The sequence below is a fragment of the Phlebotomus argentipes genome, unplaced genomic scaffold (assembly GCF_947086385.1).
Source record: "Phlebotomus argentipes unplaced genomic scaffold, Phlebotomus argentipes genome assembly contig_2, whole genome shotgun sequence".
Taxonomy (NCBI): Eukaryota; Metazoa; Arthropoda; class Insecta; order Diptera; family Psychodidae; genus Phlebotomus; species Phlebotomus argentipes.
In genome coordinates this window covers 8,177,842-8,202,486 of record NW_026776162.1, presented here as the reverse complement: position 1 = coordinate 8,202,486, position 24,645 = coordinate 8,177,842, and the positions used below count along the sequence as shown (strand labels likewise).

The window sequence follows — 24,645 nt, the reverse complement described above, 5'->3', positions numbered from 1 at the left end:
TTGCCCTCACTTCTTGTGTGCCTAATTTTCAATTTAGAATAACAGACATATGTTTGATCTGGTGATTTATAGGGAGCAAAACGGCAGGGACTTTGGAAAGGGATGTTAAATTCTCTCTTTTTTTTTCTTCTCTTGAGAGTTGAGAGAAGCTGCGATGTGCGAGTCTATAAATAGTGGCGGAGAAGAGGTGAAAAAAGTCAAATTGTGGAGTAACAAGAAGTGAAAAAGAATTCCAATTTGATTGATCACGAATCACGTGGAATGCTGAATTGTTGCTCATCGGTTCCGAAGACCACCATCCGAAAAATGTTCATACTTTGCCATGGCTATTCTCAATAATTACTGCGCATGTCTCGGCGCGATGGAGGAGTAAAAATATCCCAGGAGAGCGAGAGAGAGAAGGAGTATTAAAAATTCCTCAATCAGCAGCAATTTTATTGAATCACATAAAGGCATAAATGCACTGGAAAAAGAGGCATTTAGGAGTTCGCAGAAGGACAGTTGAATGGTATATAGGAGGGGAAAAAAAAGAGGCCCGGCAACATCTCCGGGAGTTCAAGAGTCATCAGCAGGTACTTGTGAAATTTGTGCGAGTGTATTGGAAGGCCGGGATGCTGGGCACAATATAAATTTATGTTCATAATCCTCTTGAGAAATCACGAGTGGCGAGTAGAGATTTTCTCCCATTTCGAACATTGTACAAAACACTCTTCGCCACTCGAGCCGGAGAGTGATTTGTCGGGGTTGCGGAGCCGCGAGAGGTGAGAAGCAATCACCGGGAGTTTAGTGATGGTCATGGCCTCATCAAACCTCTCTTGCTGATCGTCTTGGAGAAGGATGCCGATTAAATTGCTTAATAGCTCAACAGACCGAAAGGAGGGGAATTTTTGTCTTACAATTGACAGCTCAATAAATCCCACAACAACGCCGGGAATTCCTCCACTCCTGGACGTCCTGGAGAAGTATATAGTCACCAGGCAGTGCAAATATCCTACTGACTCACTGGCGGAAATTGATGTGTAAATATTTACATGATCCACTTGATTCACACGCACTCGAGAAAGGGATCGAGTTCCACTCTCAGGCCAGAGACAAAAAGTGCCTCTGTTGAGGAAATGAAGGAGGTTTTATTTGAATTGGGTGAAAGGGAGAAGCAAATATAGGAAATGCTTCATTTACTTATCAGCGAAAATACACCATCATCGCCAGCTCTCAGCGTCTTGTCTTGGATACTTCCTGTTCTCATTCTCCCCAAAGCGCGCATCTTCTCCGGCAATCGCTTCAGATGATTGCTCTTGAAATGTTTGAAATTTTCAGTGTGATAATGTGCTTTTACAGCGATGAGTGTGTAACTCAATTCTGGAGCTCATCTCAATTAAGACCAGGAATTTATGCATAATTACAAGTGTCCTAATGCTAAAGGTTCAGGGTTTCAGGCTAATGGAATCAATTTAGATATGCGCAAACACTGAAAGAAAATATCATAAATAGAAGATGATTTGTATGAAGAGCATTTAAATGCGTCTTCTGAAGCCACGCCCACTCAAAAGCTCCGCCCATTTGAAGCTACTTTTAATTTTTCTAGCTTCTTCGTGATTTTTTTTATGTATTGCTAATAAAAAAGCAGGAAGAAAAGACCGGAAATATGCAATGAAAGCATTGAATTGAATTATTATTGAAAATAATAACACAAAAGTCAGAATTGAGAGGTATTTTAAAGACCTTTCGCGATAATTTCCATCCGTGCCACTAAGATAGGCGCCTCTCAATTCCCCTCTACCTTCGCGCTCTCCGATCGCAAGAGAGCACGAAACGGTTCTTGTCCAACAGAGAAATTGTATACTTTAATTAATTTAATAATAATCTATGAGTGCTCTCGCGGCCGCCCCCTAAAATCCCATCTCCTGCACATGATTTTGTCACGGCGACTCCCACATGGCCATTAATTGTGATATTTTCATAAAAGCCAGGACCGCCAGAAAGAGAGAGGCTGCAGAGGAACGCCTTAACGTGATTCCAGTATGGCATCTTGTGTGTGTGTGTCTGGTGGTTTTCTTCTCACGGAGACTTGTGGCATCGAGGAACACTTTTCCACCCCTGCCCCTAATCACGATGGATTATTTGTCTCATTGGCATTGTCTTATTGCCCGCATTTGATTGCCATTTCAATGCAAATTAGCAAATTGTGTTGCGGAACCCGTGAGATCTCGATCGCCAGGAGGATTTTTGGATTGACACAGAGAGAGACTGTGGGAAATTTATTAATGCGAGTGGGTCGCAAATCACGATGAGTGCCTGCCCACAGTCCCACTTGACATTCCCGCCAAGGGGAAGAGATGTTGTGCTCTCTGAAGCGGTGTACAGTTTGATATTTAAATCATTTCGCTCTCAAAGAAATTGGCGCGGAAACTTTGAATTTCCGAGAGCGCGCATTTTTGTGGCTTCTCTGGACGATTTCCTCGACCAGAGGGGAAAATCCCATCGACCGGCATAACCTCAGCGTGGCAGAAACACGTGGCTCAACCCTGGGATAAGACTTCAATGTGTGCCACTGTTTACCTCACACGGACGAGCTTACACAGTCAGCTGTTCGCGCCACCCCCAAAAACCGCCCGCTATCGATTATTTCTTATCCAAGCGGCGAATCTGTGTTGGTGAATTTTCGCGATTCTGTGCAGAAGTCACGCCAGTTGACCCAATTTCTCCCGCAGCTTCTCGGCGACATTTTGCGGAGCTCCCGGGAAAAGTGTGGCTTTCAGGGTGGCAAGGGGCGCTTCACACCCAGCAAAACCAACCCCAGCACTCCGGAAGCCCCAGATTAGTGACGTGAGTGTGCAAATTTGCCAAAAACCACTCAATTTCTTGCGAAAAAAAAGAGTCAATTTGCCAATAGCAGGGCGTCGACCATGGAAAAGTGAGTGGGTAGAAAGCCAGAACAGAAGAGATTTTCCTCTCCTCCCCCCCAGTTTTACCTTCTCTGCACTCTGAATGCCCTTTTAGAGACACTTTTCTCCGCCACATCGTAAGATGCGGAATTTAATGCCAAAATTTATTCTGCGTATTTTGTAGTTTTATTTAATCAATTCATAGCAATTTATTGGCCGCCATCTTGCCTGCGAAGTGCTGCAAATTTGATTCAACCTCTGTAGTGTTTGCGAAAGTAGAACTTTTTTGATACAAAGCTTCTGTTAGTCACTGATTAGATATTGAACATGCTGATTTAATGCTTTTATTCATCTATTGACGGGCAGTTTTCGGGTGCAACTCATCAACATGGGCACGCGAGCGGCAGCTTGTAAGTTTCGCAGAGCTTTTTAAAGCTTCAAAGCGCAGGTGTTAATAATTGGGATTTTTCCAGATCAAGCCAAGCTCCGCTGTCTCTATGATTACCACCTCAGGCTGCTGCACAACATCATTCCGCTCCCATCTGGAGTGGACATTGCCAACAACATCAAGTACTTCTCTCAGACGCTGCTCAGTAAGTTGCCAAAAGCACCGGATCGATAACATACTCGCCAATTGCCTTTTCTGCGCACTTCAGCGCTCCTGAAAGATGTGCCAAGCTCGCCGTACCAGATGATTAAGGACCCATCGCAGGATCAGGCGCGCATGTCCGCCTACCCCAACCTCGAGTACGGAAACCTCTACAATGCCATCAACATGCTGCTCGACGTGGCGTCCAACATTCAGTACGGCCTCGTGATGTTCGGCAAGGCGGTGCTTCAGTGTCTCAGCTGCATCCTGCCGTTCCTCGACAGGGATCTGATCGACAATCTGCCCTACTTGACGGCGTCCTGCATCTCAGTCTTGCCACCGTCGCTCCATCAGGACGTCATCAACTCGCTGTGCTTCTACATCCTTCCGTTCACCATCAGTGAGTCCTTGCTGTGAATCTTGCTTTCCCCCTCTGTAACTCTTCCTCCTTCAGCTCGCCAAAGCGTTGAGGAGCAGGAATGTCAAGCCTGCCAATCAGTCTCCGCTGTTATCATGCTGGTTTTCCAGTACTCTTCCAATCCAGCACATCATTGTCAGCTTCTGGAGTGCTTGATGACACTCAAGCACAACGTGGTGAAGGATCTCCTTTGCGTCATCGCCTACGGAACCGCAGCTTCGAGATCTTCAGCGGCCAAGCTTCTGTTCTACTACTGGCCAGCCTTCAACACCAATCTCTTCGACCGCCGAGGACTTCTCTGCAAGTTCACAAGTACATTCCTGCACTCATAATCTTGGTATCCTGTGAAATTTGTCCTCTTTCTGCAGATGACTTGGTGCCCTTCGTCTGCCAGAGGGAATCCTGCCCAAATGCCGGCAACGCCGAGGCCGTTAAAGTGTGCTACAACCACAGCATCAGCATCATCTATGCTTCAGAGTGTCCGCCGCCGCTCTACCTCTGCATCGAGTGTGCCAACGATATCCACCGGGAACACCCTGACCAGACCTTCTCCGACATTCTGCATCCCATGCAACAAGTGTCGATGGTCTGCGAGAACAAGAATTGCCGTTCAACGGACAAATCAGCAGTTTCCATCTGCTTCTCCACCGAGTGCGCCAGCTACAATGGAAACCACCCCATCAGATACTGCCTCCAGTGTCATGGCAATCGCCACAACAGCCGACGAGGTGGAGATCACATTGTGCACCGCAGTCTTCCGCCCGCCTGGCAAATGGACGCGGAAATGCAGACTTACATGGTTGAGTCCGTGGTTAGTCTCTTGCGCGAAGCGAAGCCGCAGAACTTCGAGCCGGGAAAGGACTCAACGGTGGATTCCACTAAGCCTTCCGTGTCGAATGCGCCGCAGGACAACATAAGCTTGGAGGAGAGACAGCAATTGGGAAGATACGGAATCTGGCTGCTCGTCGGCCGATGCACTCCCACTCAAGACACGCCAGTCGAGATTCTAGGACGCCTGCTATCCATGCTGTTCCACTGGTTCCACGTCACAGCCTATTCCTACGAAGGACAGCTCGAGAGTCCTCTGGAGAAGCTCAAGATAGAGCACGTCTGCGGATGGCTGCGCGACATCAGCAACAGTCACTACAAGGACTTCATCGCTTGCTTGCTGCCTCATCCTCCGGAGTACTCCAGAGTCGGCGGTCATTGGGACACTCTGGCCTCCAGGACGTCCCACCTCAAGGAAGGATTGCAGCGCCTGATCTGCCTGGTTCCGTACGAAGTGATCTCTTCGGAGATCTGGGACTTTGTCATGCCGCACTGGATGGAAGCCATCACGAATGACGTTCCCGAGAAGGAACTGCCAGAGCTCAAGATAGTCCTGAGTAAGATCCTGGATCCCGAAATGTCTCCTTTGGGCTTCGACGCCAAAACCATGTACAATTTCGTGGCGATTCGCTTTGAGAAGACAACGTCGAAAGTCCAGCAACAAGCTCTGCATTGGCTGCAGATCCTGACGAAGTTGGAGATCCTGATTCCGCTATCCCAGTTGTTTGCCATGTTTGGCGATGGAGTGAGGATCATGAAGCAGGGAATTCACCATGAGATGAGAGACAAGAAGGACGGGAAGACGTCTGAGAAGAAGGATCAAGCGCCGAGAAGATCCTCAATCTCTCCTGTCGTCGAGGACGATTCGGATGGCAACACTTCGGCGATCTCAGACGATGAAGCTCCGCACACAAAGACAACAGAGTTCGCCACGGATGCGGAGAACAATCTGACGTGCTGCATCCTGATGCTGGACATCCTGCTGAAGCAGATGGAGCTGCAGGACATCGAGCAGCACATGGGGATTCACACGAGTGTGTGCGAGAATGTCTGCAGACTGCTCAAGTGCATGGTAACGGCGGCCAAGGTGGGAATGGGCAGTCACACTTGCGGTCTCAAGATCGCCGATTGCGGATACTGCGAAGCTTCCGTGATGTGGCATCAATTGTCCACGAAGCTGGTTCAATTCATGGCGCCCAAGAAGCCAACTCGACCCCCAGATGTAAGTTAAACATGAACTTTGAGCAAGTTCTCAGCGTCATTTCGGTTCCTGTTTGTCTTGCAGCCGCCAATTGAGGAGATCTTCGACGACGAGCGATCGGCCAGGAAGAGTCCGCCGGAGACGGAGAAGGAGCCGAAGGGACGCGACAGGGATGTGTCCCTCTCAATGGCGCCCCTGCCAATTCCGCTGGGACCTTTAGGTGGTTTTTCAGGTATTTCCGTGGGTGTCTCCTCCAAAAGCCACTCTCTCTGTTTGCACAACACTGTCACTATAGTCCGACTATCGGATAGAAATGTGTCTAGCGTTGCAACTAATCTCTCAATTCTCTCCAGTGATCTTCAAACCTCCCGCAGCTGCACTTCTTCCCACTTAGACTCACTTTCTCTCTCTCTCTCTATTCAATCCTCTGTCCTTGGGTGTAAAAATCAAATCCCAGTCAATAGATATTAATCGTAACGAATAGTTCCTCTCTCTGTTCCAGATGATCCTGGCAAATTAGTTATTATGGCAGGTGATTCCTCACTTCACAAAGTGTGTTGTCTTATCTGTCGTCTCTCGCTGTTTTTTACATTTGCCTCTCTCTCTCTTGCAAATCTAACACACTCTTTTGTGGATCTATGTCTGTGTCTCATGTAAATATGTTTTCTCAAAATCAACACGACTTCCGACATGCTTCTTGTGTGATCTATATATTCGCCCACTTTCTTGGATGATTTCACACACAATTCTACATCAAAATCTACACTAATTGGATTACTTTCTGGATTGCTCAGAAATCACACACTCAAATCACACACACACACTCACAATTGGTTCTACACTTGAACACAAAGACACATTCTCAAGGAGGACACTCGAGGGGCCCAAAGCTCTGCGAATCAAGAATCTTTGAAGATCTCAAGATCCCAAGAGAGCTTTCAAAATAGACTGAATATGGTTGCAAATCACATGACATTTCTGCGAGCTTTTGGCCCCCAACACTGCCCCATCCAAGAAAGTGACCGCTTACCAATGCCCGTGATCCCTTTTAAAGGGGGCTTGTGTTTTCTAGGTCCAGTACCCGTTGTCCTGCCACAGCCGCCGGAGCCACACTCGATCGGAGGCGTGCTCGTGTCCATGCCCAACGTGTGCTCTGTATGTATCGTTCTTAAGTGTCTCAAGACGCCTTATAGCGCCCCCTTTAGTTGCAATCTCCCCCTTGCGAGCTCAAAACCAACCCCCAACCCCCTCAAACAAAAAAAAGCTTTCATATTAACCAAAAATATATAAATAAACATTGCAATCCCGCGGCGTTTCTGGGACTCTTTCTTTTCATCCTTAATTTCTGTCCGGATTTTTTGATTTTTCAGTGTGATTTTTTGCCTATACTTTCTGTCTCAATTGTTTTTCTCCCACCACAGGGCCGTGAACAAGAAATTGCGCGCTTTATTCATGCCACAGACGAGGTACTTTGTCCAACAATTATCAATGTTGTATCAATTAACATATCTCTTGCTGTCTTCCCTATGTTTATATATATATATTGACTGTATACTTTGTGAACTATCTCTAGCTGAAGATCAATATTGAACAGTCTTGAGGAGCATTGAAAAAAAAAAACAATAATTTCTCAATACTTTGCAAATAGCACAACAAAATTAGACCACTTTTTGTATAGAATTCTTGCTTTGAGAATCAAAAAAAAAAATGGAAAGTCAATTGAGAGATTTATAATTGATGAATCGTTGTAAATATGTGGATATGTCACTTAGTTTTTGTCCTCCTTTTCACTTCTCTGTCTCTATTAAAAATTTCAAACAAGAACATATAATTCGATGAAGTGTGATTAGAAAAGACTCATTTTTTTTCGTCAATATATTCTTGTTGCTTTTCTGTGTCATTTTTCTCCATTCCACACTCGAATGAGAAGATTTATAAAAAAAAAAAAAAAACGTCAGCGACTCAAAATCTATATAAATACACTCAATAGGAAAACTCGCAAAGTCGCATTAAGAAACATGCTGAGAAATTCATAGCAGAATCTAATGAATGTTTGCCCCAAAGTATCTTGTATGTGTGTTCAATCTATCAGTCCTTTATATCTGTCGATGTTACAAATCCACCTTTAGTTCTCATTTCTCTCTCTTGAGTTGTTAAGTTTTTCCCTCCTTTTGTTGTTCTCTCTGTCTCTACAATCTTTTAGTTGTTAGTCTCTTGTGAACTTCATTAACATCAATTAGACAAGATGATAATTATGCAATAGATTCAGAGATATTTACATTTTAATTAAATAGAACCAATAGACTCGACACTGTGTGAAAATTATCAGATTATGCTCTGTAAACACCTCATGACAAGCTGGACTCTCAAAGCTCTCTCTTTCCCTCCATTCATCCACGCTCTTCCCGGCAATTATGCATCCCGCTTTAGTTGTTCCTGTTTCCCCCCAAAAAAAAAGAGTCCAGCTTCGCAACTTCATGAGAAGGATGTTGTGAAATTCTTCCTGTAAATAACTTTATGTTTGATTCAACATTTAGTTTTCAACCCCCTTTTTAAAATTATGAATCCCTTTGGTTAACCCTTCTGTACTTCTCTCTCTCTCTTTCTCTTTCTCTCTACCGAGAAATGGCACTCTGTCTCTGTCTCTATCTCTTCGTCTTTTTTTCTGTGGATATGAGAGAAAAGGAATCTCAGGCTCTTATCAGTGTTCTAGATGTATAACACATTTCCCGCGCATTGTCAATTGATTCTCTAGTGCGTCTAAGTCACTCCAGTGCACTTAGAATTCAGCCGTTGTTTCAGATCATGACCGCCACGGTGGAGACGGTCTCTGAGCAGCTAGATCTGGCTGCCATCATGCCCTCCGAGAAGGTGGTCACGGCTGTGGCGAGGTCCGTCACACTTTCAGATGCAGACGTCGGTGAGAGCCTTCAACGCCCCAAATCTTAGGGTTGCTCCCGCTGAAACTGCTCTTGTTTTCCAGCAACGGCCACTGTGCAAGTGGCGAAGCCCAATCTTGTCGGTGGTCCTGGAAGCGAAGGCGACAGGAGCGGAGATGGCGAGGATGGAACTGACGAGTTGGAGGACGGAGAGGACTTTTGGCACACTTCAGTTGGCAAGTTCAAGTTCGCTCTCGATTCCCTGCCTCAGCAACTGCAGTACATTCATCAACTGTTGAAGGTGCGAACTAGGATCCAGCCTTCCCTTTCTAGGTTGCCTGTATTCTCCGCCATTTTCAGGAGCTGCCTAACATTGAGAAACCGGACATTCTCTACTACATGCTTCAGTGTCTCAACATTCTCGCTCTGCACGGAGATGCGCTGTCGAAAGCCGCTCGGGATCAGCGAGGATTCTTCATCTGGTGTCAGGAGAATCTACTGATCAAGAAGTAATCTAGACCTTGTTCACATAAACCTATGTCTAACATTCTCCTTCTTCTTAGCTTGTGGGAATTGAGCAACGCCGAACATTCACACATTTGCGAATCTGGCGTTCCTCTGCTCCTGCACTGCATCACTCTTCCGCATGGATCCGATGTCTTCTGGAGGATTGTCCAGGAGGCCTTCCACGATTCCGACTGGAGAGTTAGGTTCACCGCTGTGGAGCGCGTGACAGTCATCACGCGCTTCATGGACTCGACTCCTCTGCGCACAGAAGTTGGACTCCAGACGGCGCTTGCAACAGCTTTCTGCCACTTGATCGCCAGCATGGACGACATCAACGTCCACGTGGCGCAGAGAGCAACGCTCTATCTGGGAACCATTCATGACAATGCCATCAAGAGCTTGCTGTTCTGTCTGGAGTCGCAGTTCGATCTGTTCATTGTGGATCGTCCTGTTGTGCTCCAGAGTGTCTATCAGCTGCACAATTCCTTGTCAGATCGCAAGGTTCTGGCGTGGGATTTCTTCCTGAATCGCTTCGATACGCTGTTCGTGGAGGCGCAGGTGAATTTGGAGAAGAACGGGGACATTTCCTACCTCAGAGGTAAGTTAGATGCGTCTTTGAGAAACAACCTTGGAATTTGGATTGCTGACGCTGATCACTGCAGATCTGAGAAACTCTGAGAACGGCAGCGAGATCCTCTCGTCGAAGATCAGCAAGGCGCGCGAGGCGCTCAGCCAGTCGGACGGAACAGGGAGTATGGCAAAGACACTGAGTGCGTCCTTCGGGCCCAAGTGGCCGTACAAGCGCACCATGTCGGCTCCGGCCAGCATCATTCCGCGCCAGGACTCGAAAATGGGTATTCCGCTGACATTTCCATTCCCGAAGATGTTTTTCAGTAATCAAGTCCCCTCCACAACAGAGAAGGAGAAGGTGTACAACCGCCAAATCTCGGCGCCAATCCTCAAGCGGAAGAGCTCGCGCTTCGGACTGGGTCAGTTTCTCCTCTCAGGAACTAATCATAGTCACACTTCTTCAGTAGCCACACAGCATTCTCACTCACACCACCACCATTTCGCTCATCCCCATCCGCACCACAGCTCGCACGCCGGCCCCGGCACGCCGGGCGCTTCGCAGCCGGGCTCGGGCACGGCGCCCTCGACGCCCAACCTCGCCGCCCACCAGCATGTGTATCAATTCCCGGCCACCGGGGCGTCAGGTAGGTGGCTAGCGCATGTCTCGCTCTCGATCGGGCCCAGGACCGGCGCTTTGTGGAGCCCCACTAACAGACTACCGCAAACACCAGAGTGGCGTCGCACATTGAGTGTCTCTCGCTGTCTATCCACCCTCTTGTCCGTCCTCTTCCTTGTGTTCGTCCTTGGCAATGGCACTCCAGCACGAGGAAATCAAGCCTTTCAATGGCAAATTGCCTCACAAGCGGTTTCTGTTGAATGTTCCAGCTGAAACATACGCTTCAGTGGAATTGTTTTTCCAGCTTTGTCCTTTAGAACTGCTTATGGTTGATTGAAAACAACCAGGAATTATGAAAACATAGTTCCTCACCATTTATTGTCCCCTTTGAGTTTGTGGACAGAAATTCCAGTCTCTTGAGAGCTTGGAAAATGAATTACAAATTGATTTATCAATCACCAAAAATCTCAGCTAATTATTGAGCGATGGCAATAAAAATTTTCCAACCGCCCAAAATATCACCGAATCGCCCATAAAGATCATCAGTGATGATCATCACGAGCTCGTCGTACACAGAATAAAACGCGAAATTTTATGTCTTTCCGCATGGAGTGCCTTTTGCATCCTCTCACAAGCACCCAAAGTCACCCAAGTTCTTCTTACATCTTTGGTTTGGATCTTTCTCTCGCTCTCTTGAGTTCTTCTCTTGTGAAGATTCCCGCCTCTTTTAGTTGGATGTCTTCTTCTCTCTCTCTCCTCCCTTTGAGAACTTTGTCATCATGAGTGTTCCTCTTCTCAGTGTGATTTCGTGACTCTATGTAGGTGTACCTGTGTCTCTGTCAACTGAGCCGGTATGTGATGAACTCTTTAGCCCAGCAATTCTCAAACACACAATAGAATGCTAGATTTATCCCGCTTTTATGTGCCCATTCGCAAGACTCCTTCGCCAATTCCTCTTTCCCCTCCTTGACTTTTTTGGGCTCTTTTTTCGCTCTTTTGCATGCCTCAGCAACTTAGCCGTGAGTCGCTTTTGACACAGATACTCAACACACGTTATTTATCGAGAGATTATCATCCATGTTTGTCTCTTTGTTGACCTGCAACTCTCCCACAATGCCTTGTGTCACGTGCAGGCAGTCATGCTGTCTCTGCTCTTCCGCAGATGGACACTTCCACTCGTTCGGCGGCGCCGGCGAGGACACTCTGTCCGGCTGCCTGAACAGGATCATCGATCTGGAGGAGCAGGACAAGGAGACGATCCACCTGCTCGTCTTCCTGCTCATGCAATTCATGTCGCGCCCAGATCAGGCCTTCCCGTCTGAGGAGAAGCCCATGGCCAAGGCGCAGTCAATTGTGCTGCGCCATCTCTATCTGCTGCTGGGCTTCAGCCAGCAGGAGAAGAACTTCCAACTCCCCCCGGGAAGATTGCGCAGCTCCACCGTCTTCAACGCTTTCCTGGCCAATCTGCCACAGGTGCTGGACCAGAATCACCTCATGGGCTGGACGATCATTCCCACGGCGCTGCAGATTCTGCTGTACGCGCCCAATCCCATGAACGGCACCTCCGCGCCCACCGCCGAGGCGCAGGCCAACCTGGCCTACACCTACTCCCTGTGGTTCCTGGAGCCGCACCAGCGCCGCAACTGGCTGATGGCGGTGATCGTGGTGCTGTACAAGTATCAGTACACGCAGCCGCCGCTCTGCTCGCAGATCAACCACGTGATCCGCATCGTGCTGAACTGCCTGGAGTCGCAGTTCCACCAGTGCAAGCGAATCCCCGCCACGGTGATCATGGATCTTCCCGTGTCGTCGCGCTCTCGAGGTAGATATTTATTGATCGCGCCTTAATTAACATTCACATGAGAGGCGTCATTTTCTTAATTGTCCAGCAAATTTCTTTCACTCGCGCTGCTTCATTAGCCCGCCAGACATTTACACCTTGATTTTTTTTTTTTTGCTTTCTGGCCAAATATCACACGCAAGATAATGAGACAAATTTCAGTGGAAGTCCAACTGATGGAGAGTTCGTTAGTGGAGTTGATAAATCCGTAATGAGTCGATTTATCAATTCTTATTGCACATTCTGCAAATGAGCAGGACCGTTAACATTGAGATTACTGCTTCACAGCTCCCTTTCCTCCACTTCCAGACGTCAGCCAACCATCCCTGGGCACAGATCCTGAGGACAGAGTGCAGGAAACTCCGCCGGCATCGCCGATCCTGGCCGCAGAGGGATCCGGATCCACCTCGAAGTCCAAACCGACGAAAGCCACGTTCAGGAAGTACCATGACTCCAGCCTGGAGGCGGATGACACAGAATCTGAGCTCGTGGCGATTCCCGAGAGTGATCTCTCGGACAGCACACTTCATGGCAGCAGCGCTCCTGGATCCTTCGACGATCCGCTGCACTTCGAGGAGATCTGCGCACCGCTGAAGCCCGAGATTCTGCGCAACAAAGCCACCGCGCACACCGTGACGACAGCCAATCTGGCTACGGCGCACGTGGCCATGTCCACGCTCACGCCCGGGGACAAGGTGGAGGAGAAGACGGAGACGTCCACGAGCAGGAAGACGCAGAAGGTTGTCATGTCGGGCGGAGCGAAGATGCTCACGTACAAGACGACCACGCTGGAGACGACGAAAGTCACCACAACCAAATCCTCCGTCTGCACCGTCCAGGACGGCGTGAAGCTGCTGGTGACGGCTGGCCAGGCCAAGGAGCGAGCCATCCTCAATCCACCGGTGTCTGTCGAGCGGGCAGTTGTGGTCACGCAGCCCACGATGAGCGTCCGGGAGATGCAGCAGACGGATTCCGAGAGTGAGGGCAAGAAGATGAACTGGACAGAGCAGCCTTGTCCCTCGCCCACGCCCAGGACTCTCGGGAGGCAGAAGAGGATCGTGGAGCCCAGCATCACGCCGGCCAGCACGCCAACGTCCAACGCTGGACTGCCATCGCCCAATGAGGATTCCAAGAGCAACTCGAAGGCCATCAACAAGCGCGGCTTCAAGGTTGTTGAGAAGCCCGAGAGCTTCGGATCTCCAGACTCGCCACTCTCGAAGATGAGCATCATGACGCAACCGTCGCAGGACAGCAGCGACGGGCTTCTGTCGCCGAAGAGCGTTCAGCAGCTGGAGATTCCCACGCCAGAGCGCCTGTTGCCGATTGGGCAGCACGGAAAAGAGGGCATTGCGCAGCTGGCTGAGCGCGTGAGGGAAGCGCTCACGATCCCAGACGTGTGTCAGCTGAAGCAGGACAGCCTGGACAAGTCCGATGGCGAGCAGAGACTCTCCAGCCGCGGAAGCTCGCCCAGAAAGCTGATCAAGCAAGTGGCGCTGGTGGAATCGCCTCCGGATGTGCAGACAGTGCTGAAGAGTGTGACTGACTACAAGATTTCTGGCATGAGGACGCCTGAGCAGTTCAGGGTGCAGCGCCAGAGGGCCAAGAAAGCCCTCATCTCCGAGCCTTCGTCCTCTCTGGACAGGACAATGGCGAAGTACGCAGGATCCTGGCAACCGCTCCACTTCCGCCAGGAAGACTCCGATCCAGACGACGACAGCCATCACTCGCAGACTTCCGAGAGTCGCAGGGTAAATTCCACCCACCATTTATCCATCCTAACAAGCTTCCTGACCAGAGCGCGTCTCTCTTTCAGAGCTCTTATCGCGTCGGCGACGATTGCGTGTGCGGAAGATGCGGAGAGTGCGGAGCAGTGCTGGAGGAGTACAGCGACGAGGAGATCGGCATCCTCATCATCATCCTGGGCACGTTCATTCACAGGGAGCCCTCTCTGGCCGCTCCCTTCCTGCCCGAGATCCTCCTGGTGGTCTCCAAGTTCGCCATGCAGTTCACGTTTCCCTGGCAGTGCGAAAGCACCACGCATCTGCCCGGAGGATCTCAATCCGTGGCGCATCAATTCATCCGCTGCGTCCTCCACCAGCTGGCGCCCAACGGCGTGTTCATCCAGATGTTCCTGACCCAGGCGAATGGTAAGAACGCCGCGCATTATCCCTTCAATCAAGGCTACAATCTTGTCCTCTTTTTCCCTCCAGAAACGCATCGCAGGAAGTTCTTCAAGAGCGTCGCGCAGGCTCTGATGGACTTCAACGAGCTGAATCCCACCAGCCCAATCCACCTGCTGGTCGAGAGTCTGAACAGCAAGAAGACGCTGCCGCTGGACTCCTTGCCAGTCACTCTGCGCAACATGGCTGAGTATCTGCAGTGCGTGCCATCAGACATGGGCCCAGGCGCCTGGTCGACCACGATCCAGGGCATCGAGGCGCTCTTCCGGCGCCTGATTCTCATCCTGCCCAGCCTCGAGGAGCCCGAGAGTCTGCTGGACATCATGGTGACGCTGCTGAAGATCCAGGGCGTGTCCAAGGCCGTGCTCGATCCCTTCTCGAAGGTCCTCAGCTTCGCCATCCAGAATCTCACGCTGAAGCACAAAGTCCTGCAGGATCTGTGCCTGTTCAGCAGCCGGGCGTTCTCCAAGGAGCGCGACAAGCTCCAGCTCTGCCGCCAGATGGTGTTCGAGTTGGTGCAGGCGCTCAAGTTCAAGACCAACATCCCGGACGCCAATCTGTTGCTGCTGGTCGGCTTCGTGCTGCAGGACGCCGGCGGCGCCGTGCCGCAGGGCGCCATCGCCGGCCTCCCCGATCATCCGCCGATCTACACCAACAACTCCGGCGAGTGCATGCGGCAGTACTTGAACGACGTGATGGACTTCCTGGCGGACTTCCACACACTCAGCAAGATCAAGAACTTCAAGAGCGGCGCCGCGGCGGCGGGACTGAGCGAAGACACACTCGGCGGCGTGCTGAAGGGCGCCGTGGCGCAGTATCTGGCGCTGGAGATGAGTCGCGGCAATTCCAGGGACAACAAGGCCGTCTCGCGCTACCTTCCGTGGCTGTACAACGCGCCGTCGTCGCTTCAGCAGGGCCCCAAGGAGTTCACGGAGTGCGTGGGACACATGCGCCTCCTCTCCTGGCTCCTCATGGGCTCACTCACGCACACCGCGCTCACGGCGCAGCGCAGCGGCCCGATCGGGCAGCACGGCGCCTCCGTGCACTACCATCTTCAGCACCCGGCGCACACCGTCACGCAGCCCGTGCCACAGGAGGCGAGCTGCCACATCGCCGACCACATCCAGGTGATCTTCGCCGGCTTCGCCGAGCAGTCCAAGACGTCCGTGCTGCACATGTCCAGCCTCTTCCACGCCTTCACGCTCTGCCAGCTCTGGACGGTGTATCTGGAGCAGGCGTCCTGCACGGCGGCGCCCTCGAGCGAGCCCCACAACGTCACCATGGCGATCCTGCTGGAGTTCTGGGCCAAGGTGACGCCCTGCATCCTGCAACTGATCACGCACTCCAAAGTCGTGAGTATTTCTCAATTCTTCCGCAGCTTCTTCAGCCTAAAATCCCCTTTTTTCTCTCTGCAGCTCTCTGAGATGGTCAATCTGCACTTCCTGAGCCTCCTGGAGGCGCTCAAGGAGACCAAATCCACCATCCTGGCCAAGCTGCTGCCGCTCTGGAGCCCCGTGCTGTCGTCCAACACTCAGCTCTCGGGCACGCTTCACGTGCGCCTGCAGAGCTGTCGCGACTTGAGTCCCAGTCCGGAGGAGCAGGAGCTGCACTCCTCAGACGCGCTGCTGAAGTGGCTGCAGCGCCTGCAGTTCAAGATGGGCCAGATTGAGCTGCAATCCTCCACGGCGACGCAGTTCTACTCCATCTAAAGGATCTCAAGGCAGTTTCTATAGTGGCAAATAAAGTGTTTATTGGCTAAATTTCACTACAACTCCTCCCGAAGGCTCCACAGCGTCGATGTCCTGCACTTCATCGTCACTGGCCAGCGCCAGGGATTCACTGGACGCCGAGAGATCAGACAATGAGTCAGATTCAGGCACTTCGCGGTAGGTTTTGAAGAACTGACTGAGATCTTTGGCTTGGAAGTCACTGGAAACCATCTTCAGCGACTTCTGGAGTCTCGCCTCGGCTTGCTGCCGCTCCAGCGTCTGGAAAAACAGGGATTTTCATGGATTTTCTCAAAGAATCTCTACAAAATAAGGCGCGCAATAGAAAAGAAAAAAGTCTTCTTCAGCGTTGAAGGTCTTGAATGTCGACAATTGAGGCGCACTGGGCAAAGGCTCTGGCCAGCAACTCTTGAGCTACCTTCAGTTCCTCCTGCTTGCGCAGCTGCAGCTCCAGGGATTCGTGCAGGGAAAGCATCTTGACGCCCGGATGCGTGAGTTGAGGCGGCGCGACTGCGCTCAAATCCCACTGCTTCCTCGCTCTGCGCTCCATCTCGGCCTCTGGCTTGTGCACGTCGCTCTTGGTGGTCTGGTAGGGCCGGAACTTGCTCTTCACCTCCCTGGATTGTTCCTTCTCGCACAGAAGCGCCGCATGAGCGTCCAGATCAGCGGAAGTTCCGGACATTGAGGAAGCACTGCGAGATTCATCGGATTGAGGTGGTTTCTGCACATGGTCAGAGAAGGATTTGATCTCTTTCAGGTCTTCCTGAGTGATTAGCGGCGTTTCCTTGACAATCTTCACCGTTTTCGCGAGATTTCTGCTCTGCGCGAGAACTTTCAGCGGATCTGGCGCCTCATCATCATCACTGTCCACCGTGTAGTCCATCTGAGGATGACACTTGCCAGTCCACTCGAGATTCGTCAGGCTTTTCTGGCCACGAGAGGCGATATTCAAGTCGGAAAACATCCTCGCCGCTTCCTCAACAGTGTCCAATTCTCGCAAGCGCTTCTCAATCCTCTCGTGCATCTCCTGGATTCGCCTCCCTCTGTCCGGCAGTCGCTGCAGACGATTCCTGGGAAATCAGCCAAAGGATTAGGCCTGAAAAGCGTGGGAAAAACAAACTTCCAGAAGCGATTTTCTCACTTGTTCTGCAGAAGATGCATTTGTCTGTCGCGCAGCTCAAGAAGCTGCGGCTTTGTCATCTTCTCCAGCTTGGGAATAATGCCTTCGGTGGCTTTGTTGACTGGGCGCGTGAGTTTGCTGGCCACTTGGTCCATTTCCCTGGGATTTTCCATGATTTTTCAGATAAAATTGCACAGCAATAACAAAAGTTTTTCACCACAACTTGACGTCTGCGATTGTTATACAGATTTGGCCAGACTGTTATACAGTGGTGACTTGGATACACGTCATTTCGCCGGGAGAAAAATCCCCGGAAAAATTCATTTTTATCGCTTTTCTTATCAGTGAATGCCCTCTAATTGTTTACTTACTCACTGCCAAGTGCATCGGGATTAGTTCTCTGAAGGATTTTGGTGAGAAATCATCAGTGAAATATTGTGCAACACTTCTAACCTCACTTTCCAATCTTCTCAGCAGTTTTCCGCGAGGTTTTCCGGGTGTTTTCACAGCCACACGACGAGATGAGTGGCGAAGAGATGCTGGGGAGGTTCGTGAGCCTCGGCATGACCGAGCAGAAGGCCAAGGAGACGCTCAAGAACGCCAATGTGACGAAGAATCTCACGGAAGCGCTGAAAGGCGTCGATGTGGCAACTTTGCCGGAGGGCGCAGGAATGCTTCTCTACCACATGGCGTCCAAGATAAAGCCCCAGATCCTGGGTCACCTCGGCTTCCTGGCGGAGTACATAAAGACCCAGAAGCTGGACTCAATTCCGCGCGTCGACGCCGCGCTGGAGTTCCTGCTGACGCACGGAAGCAAGAGCGGCGCTTCCGTGAGTGTTCCGGACTTCGAGAGCGCCTGCGGCGTGGGAATTGTGGTGACGCCTGAGGAGATCGACAGGGCAGTGGAGAAGGTGATCGGGAAGAGCCGCGAGGCGATTGTGGAGCAGCGATATCGCTTCAACGTCGGCAAGATCATGCAGGAAGTGCGCTCAGCGCTGCCCTGGGCGGACGGGAAGGCGGTGAAGAGTGAGGTGGAGGTGCAGATCTTCGACTTGCTGGGGCCCAAGACGGAGGCGGACCTGGCGCCGCCGCCCAAGGCGGAGAAGAAGCCCAAGAAGGCGGAAGCCGAGGTGAAAGTCGCCGTCCAGACGGATTCGGCGGACGGCGCGCGGGATATTGCCGAGCTGATGCGCACCAAGGTGCACTTCCACGCGCCCGGGGAGAACTACAAGACGGACGGCTACGTGGTGACGCCGTCCACGGAGCGGCTGCTCAAGGAGCACCTCAAAGCCACCGGCGGCAAGGTGCGGACGCGCTTCCCGCCGGAGCCCAACGGCATCCTGCACATCGGTCACGCCAAGGCCATCAACATCAACTTCGGCTACGCCCAGGCGCACGGCGGCGTCTGTCTGCTGCGCTACGACGACACGAATCCCGAGAAGGAGGAGGAGAAGTTCTTCGCCGGCATCCGCGACATGGTGGAGTGGCTGGGCTACACGCCGGCGCGCATCACGCACTCCAGCGACAACTTCCAGCAGCTGTACGACTGGGCGCTGCTGCTCATCCGCCGCGGCCTGGCGTACGTCTGCCACCAGAGCGGCGAGCAGATGAAGGGTTTCAGCGCGCCGCCGTCGCCGTGGCGCGACCGGCCGGCGGCCGAGAGTCTGCTGCTGTTCGAGGACATGCGCCGCGGCAAGATCGCCGAGGGCGCGGCCACGCTGCGCATGAAGATCACGCTGGAGGAGGGCAAGCAGGATCCGGTGGCGTACAGGTGAGAATCCGCCGTTTTTAGTCCAGAAAAAGGGCAAATCAAGGGGGAGATAATTCACTGAAATTATCACACAAAATTGCTGTGCAGAATTTCAAACACTTCAGACAATTTTCTGAGCCTAAGAAGGCCTTTTCAGCCACTTCTTAGACTCTCTGAACTAATTCTGTTCAAATAAATCGTCTTGACTGCAATTTTTCGATCCTTTTTGAGGTTATTTTGATGTTTTTGAGGTTATTTTTCACTTTCCAATCAGTTTTTACTACAAAATTGTCGCAATCGCACATTTAATTGGAGCATAAAGAAATTATTCTAAGTACAAATGCAAGAATTGCTGTTTTTGGATGTTATTTCGCATTAAAATTGCTAGAAAATAACAAATTGAGTACAATTTGTAGCGATATGTTATGACAAATGACGATAAGTTTATCAAAATGCCTTGATTAGTTAAGAAAATCACGAATTGGCGTTCAAATGCCTTGAAAAGGCACAAATTCTAGCAGTTCTAGCAGTTATTTTATTGAATTCTTGCAGTAATTCACTGAAAAAGTCGCGTTTTTTTTTATTTTTGCTCATGAATGAACCAATAATTCTGCGTTATTTTGCTTGAAAAACAATTTCCGGCCACAATATCTCCCCCTTGATAGCCTAATCCGCTGAAGATCAACCTTCAAAATGTCAAATTGTTGCAGGATCAAGTTCATCCCGCATCCGCGCACGAGCGACTGGTGCATCTATCCGACGTACGATTACACGCACTGCTTGTGCGACAGCATCGAGAACATCACGCACAGTCTGTGCACGAAGGAGTTCCAGTCGCGGCGCAGCTCGTACTACTGGCTCTGCAACGCGCTGGACATCTACTGCCCGGTGCAGTGGGAGTACGGCCGGCTCAACGTCAACTACACCGTCGTGTCGAAGCGCAAGATCGCGCGCCTGATCGCCGAGCGCATCGTGCAGGATTGGGACGATCCGCGCCTGTTCACGCTCACGGCGCTGCGCCGCCGCGGCTTCCCGGCCGAGGCCGTGAACAACTTCTGCGCCCAGATGGGCGTCACGGGCGCCCAGGGCAGCGTGGATCCGGCGATGCTGGACGCCGCGGCGCGCGACGTGCTCAATTCCACGGCGCCGCGCACGCTCGTCGTGCTGGAGCCGCTCAAAGTGACGCTCACGAACTTCCCCTACTCAGGCGCCGTAGTCAGGCGGGTGGAGAACTTCCCGGGCAGTCCAGAGCGTGGCTTCCACGAGATCTGCCTGGATCGCGAGCTCTTCATTGAGCGCTCGGACTTCAAAGAGGCGCCAGAGAAAGGCTTCCGCCGCCTCTCGCCCACGCAATCCGTCGGTCTGCGACACGCCGGCCTCGTCATCAACGTCGAGGAGGTGGTGAGAGACGCCTCGGGTGCTGTCCAGGAGCTGCGATGCTCTTGCAAGGAGCTGAAGGACGCGGAGAAGCCCAAGGCTTTCGTGCAGTTCGTCTCGCGGCCGTTGAACATCGAAGTGCGGCTGTACGAGCCGCTCTTCCGCCACAAGAACCCAGAGGATCCCAACGAGGTGCCCGGCGGCTTCCTCAGCGACTGCAATCCCGACTCCCTGACCGTCGTCCGGGCGCTGGCGGACGCGAGTCTGCGCGACGCCAAGATTCACGAGAAGTTCCAGTTCGAGCGCATCGGCTTCTTCTCCGTGGATCCGGACTCGACGCCGCACAAGCTGGTCTTCAACCGCACCGTGACGCTGAAGGAGGACGCCGGGAAGGCGTGATGACCCCCAAATTGTGGCCAATAAAGCGGAGAAAATCTTGAATTTGTTCTTTTTGGCGCGCTAATCAAGTGACGCGAAGTTGGCTGCGATCTGCTGTGTTTTTCCTGCGGGAGTGAAAGTTTGCATCCGGCTGTTCTAGGGATTTATCCTCGTTCTGCATCCTTATCTAATCTACTATGAGTTGCGTATAGTAGAGGGAAAGTATCTCTGTCGATATGATCATCAGGCATTTCTGTAATGCTGCCAGATTCCCAGGATTGCTGAGGTGAGACACAATTAACCTCGAAATTGCATCAGACAAAAACACGCTTCCGGACGTCTTTTGTAGGCAAAATCCCGGCCAGCAGCAACTATTCCACAGAACCAGTCACTCGCGGACGAATCTGGTGAGCAGACAATTCAAGAATGAGAGCAGAAGTCCCGCCCAGACGCCGGCGCCCACGCCTTTCGAGAAGTTCTCTCCGGAAGGCGGAAACTTGAGTCCTGCGCGACTGTGGAAGCCGCTGGTCTTCACCCTGGCGCTGTCCACGGGCAGCTTCGTCGGCGTGACGATTTGGGAGTACGAGAGAGTGCGCACGCGAATCCTGCGCTCTGTCAAGGGCTCCGCGGCCGCCGGATGGTTCAAGAGCAAAGTCTTCGGGACGCAGAAGAAGGCCAGCAACTGGCGCCAGGAGATTGAGACCTGGTGGCGGAATCTGCCCGAGGGCGACCGCGTCTTTGTGCCCATCTGCGCACTGAACCTGCTGGTGTTCGGCCTGTGGCGCGTCCCGCGGCTGCAGCCGGCGATGGTGAAGTATTTCTGCTCCAATCCCGCCGCCAGGGCGATTTGCTGGCCGATGTTCCTCTCCACCTTCAGCCACTACTCGCTCTTCCACATCTTCGCCAACATGTACGTCCTGCGCTCCTTCGCCGGCCCCGCGATTCACGCGCTGGGCCGCGAACAGTTCCTGGCCGTCTATCTCAGCGCCGGCGTCGTCTCCTCCCTGGCCAGCTACGTCTACAAGACGGGCATGCGCCAGGCCGGGCTGTCGCTGGGCGCCTCCGGGGCCATCATGGCCATCCTGGCGTACGTGTGCACGCAGTATCCCGACACGCAGCTCAGCATCATCTTCCTGCCCATGTTCACGTTCTCCGCCGGCACGGCGATCAAGTGCATCATGGGCCTGGACATCGCCGGCCTGGCGATGGGCTGGAAGATCTTCGATCACGCGGCGCACTTGGGCGGCGCGCTCTTCGGACTGTGAGTAGTTTTCTCTCCCTTTTGGCGATTTCTGAATGATTTCTCTCCCTTCTCTTGCTTCCAGATTCTGGTTCTACTACGGAAGTCTCCACATCTGGCCCAGAAGAGAAGTCATCCTGCGCGAATACCACAAGATTCGCGAGCAACCACGCAAATAGTAAAGCCTCTGCATAGTTTATCGGCGAGTTTATTAAATTATATGGTTATTTTTGAGAATTCTTGTGATTTTTCGATTTTTCATCCTCCCTGAAACGCAGCCGAAATGCTGTTTGTGTCTCGGCTAACCTAAAAACCGATGAATTCAAATTTTTTGTCTGCATGCATGTATGAAACATCAGATGTTTCATTGTTCCCTTGTTCCCTGCGTATATTTTATGCTCAGGGAATGCCCAGGAAATCAGGGATACCCTCTTTTTCCTGGCCAAATATGAGCCAAGACACAAACTGCATTTCGGCTGCGTGAATTTTTCAGAATTTCAACGTCCGATTTCAAATTCCGCCAACTTTCGTAAGAACTTCAGTGTGATCTTTGACAGTGAAAGTTGTTTTTGCGGCTTTTCCTCGCTTTTTCACGCATTTTCGCTGCTTTTACGGGTTTTCTAAGCATTTTTTCTACACAAATCCAAGGTAAAGAATCCCAGAAATTGTATTCTTCAGCTGTCATACGGTTTTTCTCGAGAATTCAGTGGAAAATCCACAAATCCTCCTTGACCTTCACTTTCTTATCTGCCTTCCGGGCATTTCTCCAGATGACCAGCCTTAAGCTCGTGTCCTCCAATCGCATCTTCGGCGGTGACCAGCGCGTGTACTCGCACGAGTCCAAGGAGTTGTCTTGTGAGATGAAATTCGCGGTTTTCCTGCCGCCTCAGGCGCAGGACGCCGAGGCGAAACTTCCGGTGCTCTTCTGGCTCAGCGGATTGACGTGCACAGAGGCGAACTTCGTGCAGAAAGCCGGCGGTCAGCGGACAGCCGCCGAGTTGGGTGTCATCATTGTCTGTCCAGACACTTCGCCGAGGAACGTGAATCTGCCTGGTGAGGAGGATTCCTGGGATTTCGGCTCCGGCGCGGGTTTCTACGTGGACGCCAGCGAGGAGCCGTGGAAGAAGCACTACAGGATGTTCAGCTACGTGACCAGGGAGCTGCTGGAGCTGGTGGAGGCCAACTTCCCGTGCGATCTGGAGCGCAAGGGCGTCTTTGGACACTCAATGGGCGGTCATGGTGCGCTCGTGTGCGCGCTGAAGAATCCCGGCCTGTTCCGGAGCGTCTCCACCTTCGCCGCCATCGCGAATCCCATCAACTGTCCGTGGGGACAGAAGGCGTTCACCGGCTATCTGGGCGCCAATCGCGAGTCCTGGAAGAGCTGGGACGCGACGGAGCTGGTGAAGACGTACAACGGGCCGCCGCTGGAGGTGTTCCTGGACCAGGGCGACGCCGATCAGTTCCTGAAGGAGCAGCAGCTGCTGCCGGACAACCTGGCCGGCGCCTGTCGCGCGGCCAACTTCCCATTCATCCTGCGGACGCGCGAAGGCTACGATCACAGCTACTTCTACATCGCGTCCTTCGTGGAGGAGCACATCCGGTACCACTTCGAGAAGCTCCAGTGAAGGACCATCAAATGATGTGCATGTGAATTGTGCAAATATACAATTTCTCTGGCAATTTAAACTTGCTCTGCGGTGCGAAAAACGAGTTTAATCTCAATAGAGCATCTCGTGATTTTGCCTGTGGCCCCAAAGGAGGCTCCCAGGAGTAATCATATAGTTGGCAAAAGTGGACGCTCGGCGTGTCTCCGGGGAGAGAGAGAAGTTCACAGAGCAACTGATTGCTTCATGTCATCATGATAAATTGATGGCATTCCCGGCGACGGCCGGACAATGGCAGGAAAAATGCAAAGAGCTGATGATGATTGGCAAAAAAGGGTCTCTGGGAAATAATTTAGTTGAGAAGGATGTGTGACACCGCAGGATGAACTTTAATCTCTGCGGGATGCGCCAAAGGGTGGGTTTTCCACTGCTTTCACGGCGAATTCTGAGGTGTGATTGATCACAAGACGCAAGAGAGGCCAGAGAAGATAATTGGATGGGAGGGAAAATGAATCATTAGAGCCATTAGAGGGACTTAAAAAGATGAAGAACACTCCTTGGATGATGGAAAAAGGGTTGTTTTGCATGCTTTTGGACCGTTTTTCACATTTAGAAAGTGGTTTTCTATGACAACTTTGGACTGTCTTACACATTTCCTTAAGAATGTCATAAGATAAATCTGTAGAATTATTAATTCTGTTCTCCTGTATAAAAATCTACATTTTAATCCATGAATGAAACATTAAAGCTTTCAGAAGAACCTCAAAAGATAAAGAATTCATTGGATTATTCACGTTTAGAACGTAATTCTGTATAATTTAAGGCGTTGTCTTATGACAACTTTGGACTGTCTTACACATTTCCTTAAGAATGTCATAAGATAAATCTATAGAATCATTAATTCAGTTCTCTTGTATAAAAATCTACATTCCGCAT

General features: G+C 51.3%; 5 protein-coding genes across 6 annotated transcripts; 4 read left to right on the top strand and 1 right to left on the bottom strand.

Moving 5' to 3' along the window:
* The first annotated feature begins 2,698 nt into the window (after positions 1-2,698).
* On the top strand, positions 2,699-16,222 carry LOC132265411 (protein unc-79 homolog). Its single transcript, XM_059766061.1, has 18 exons — positions 2,699-2,914; positions 3,252-3,295; positions 3,359-3,478; positions 3,542-3,874; positions 3,929-4,204; positions 4,261-5,942; positions 6,006-6,141; positions 6,976-7,076; positions 7,343-7,387; positions 8,712-8,841; positions 8,905-9,101; positions 9,161-9,309; positions 9,364-9,905; positions 9,970-10,296; positions 11,656-12,315; positions 12,643-14,081; positions 14,147-14,480; positions 14,544-16,222. The coding sequence occupies exons 1-18, from the start codon at positions 2,907-2,909 to the stop codon at positions 16,220-16,222; spliced, it is 8,202 nt and encodes a 2,733-aa protein (XP_059622044.1). The 5' UTR covers positions 2,699-2,906.
* A 39-nt stretch (positions 16,223-16,261) lies between these two features.
* On the bottom strand, positions 16,262-17,589 carry LOC132265412 (uncharacterized). Its single transcript, XM_059766062.1, has 3 exons — positions 17,382-17,589; positions 16,659-17,310; positions 16,262-16,501 (listed from the first exon to the last, which is right to left on the bottom strand). The coding sequence occupies exons 1-3, from the start codon at positions 17,531-17,533 to the stop codon at positions 16,262-16,264; spliced, it is 1,044 nt and encodes a 347-aa protein (XP_059622045.1). The 5' UTR covers positions 17,534-17,589.
* Positions 17,590-17,621: 32 nt separating this feature from the next.
* On the top strand, positions 17,622-20,928 carry LOC132265409 (probable glutamine--tRNA ligase). Of its 2 annotated transcripts, none has more exons than XM_059766059.1 (3): positions 17,622-17,773; positions 17,838-19,131; positions 19,821-20,928. In XM_059766059.1, exons 2-3 carry the CDS (start codon positions 17,882-17,884, stop codon positions 20,884-20,886), a joined length of 2,316 nt encoding a protein of 771 aa, XP_059622042.1. In that variant the 5' UTR covers positions 17,622-17,773; positions 17,838-17,881; the 3' UTR covers positions 20,887-20,928. The 2 variants fall into 2 exon arrangements, with proteins under 2 accessions (XP_059622042.1, XP_059622041.1); XM_059766058.1 differs by having other exon boundaries at positions 17,835-19,131.
* A 31-nt stretch (positions 20,929-20,959) lies between these two features.
* LOC132265410 (presenilins-associated rhomboid-like protein, mitochondrial) lies at positions 20,960-22,342 on the top strand. Its single transcript, XM_059766060.1, has 3 exons — positions 20,960-21,151; positions 21,215-22,126; positions 22,191-22,342. Exons 1-3 carry the CDS (start codon positions 21,102-21,104, stop codon positions 22,282-22,284), a joined length of 1,056 nt encoding a protein of 351 aa, XP_059622043.1. The 5' UTR covers positions 20,960-21,101; the 3' UTR covers positions 22,285-22,342.
* Positions 22,343-22,643: 301 nt separating this feature from the next.
* On the top strand, positions 22,644-23,801 carry LOC132264594 (S-formylglutathione hydrolase). Its single transcript, XM_059764843.1, has 2 exons — positions 22,644-22,753; positions 22,876-23,801. Exon 2 carries the CDS (start codon positions 22,876-22,878, stop codon positions 23,728-23,730), a length of 855 nt encoding a protein of 284 aa, XP_059620826.1. The 5' UTR covers positions 22,644-22,753; the 3' UTR covers positions 23,731-23,801.
* Positions 23,802-24,645: the final 844 nt, after the last annotated feature.

Excerpts from the sequence above, each read along its gene's own strand:
- LOC132265411 (XM_059766061.1), top strand. Across the intron at positions 6,142-6,975 it reads AATTCCGCTGGGACCTTTAG|GGGGCTTGTGTTTTCTAGGT; the intron begins GTGGTTTTTCAG and ends TCCCTTTTAAAG. Across the intron at positions 8,842-8,904 it reads ACTTTCAGATGCAGACGTCG|CAACGGCCACTGTGCAAGTG; the intron begins GTGAGAGCCTTC and ends CTTGTTTTCCAG.
- LOC132265412 (XM_059766062.1), bottom strand. The coding sequence starts at position 17,533 with ATGGAAAATCCCAGGGAAATGGACCAAGTGGCCAGCAAACTCACGCGC. Across the intron at positions 17,311-17,381 it reads ATGCATCTTCTGCAGAACAA|GAATCGTCTGCAGCGACTGC; the intron begins GTGAGAAAATCG and ends CTGATTTCCCAG. Across the intron at positions 16,502-16,658 it reads GCAAGCAGGAGGAACTGAAG|ACGCTGGAGCGGCAGCAAGC; the intron begins GTAGCTCAAGAG and ends CTGTTTTTCCAG.
- LOC132265409 (XM_059766059.1), top strand. The coding sequence starts at position 17,882 with ATGAGTGGCGAAGAGATGCTGGGGAGGTTCGTGAGCCTCGGCATGACC. Across the intron at positions 19,132-19,820 it reads CAGGATCCGGTGGCGTACAG|GATCAAGTTCATCCCGCATC; the intron begins GTGAGAATCCGC and ends AAATTGTTGCAG.
- LOC132265410 (XM_059766060.1), top strand. The coding sequence starts at position 21,102 with ATGATCATCAGGCATTTCTGTAATGCTGCCAGATTCCCAGGATTGCTG. Across the intron at positions 21,152-21,214 it reads AGATTCCCAGGATTGCTGAG|GCAAAATCCCGGCCAGCAGC; the intron begins GTGAGACACAAT and ends CGTCTTTTGTAG. Across the intron at positions 22,127-22,190 it reads GGCGGCGCGCTCTTCGGACT|ATTCTGGTTCTACTACGGAA; the intron begins GTGAGTAGTTTT and ends TCTTGCTTCCAG.
- LOC132264594 (XM_059764843.1), top strand. The coding sequence starts at position 22,876 with ATGACCAGCCTTAAGCTCGTGTCCTCCAATCGCATCTTCGGCGGTGAC.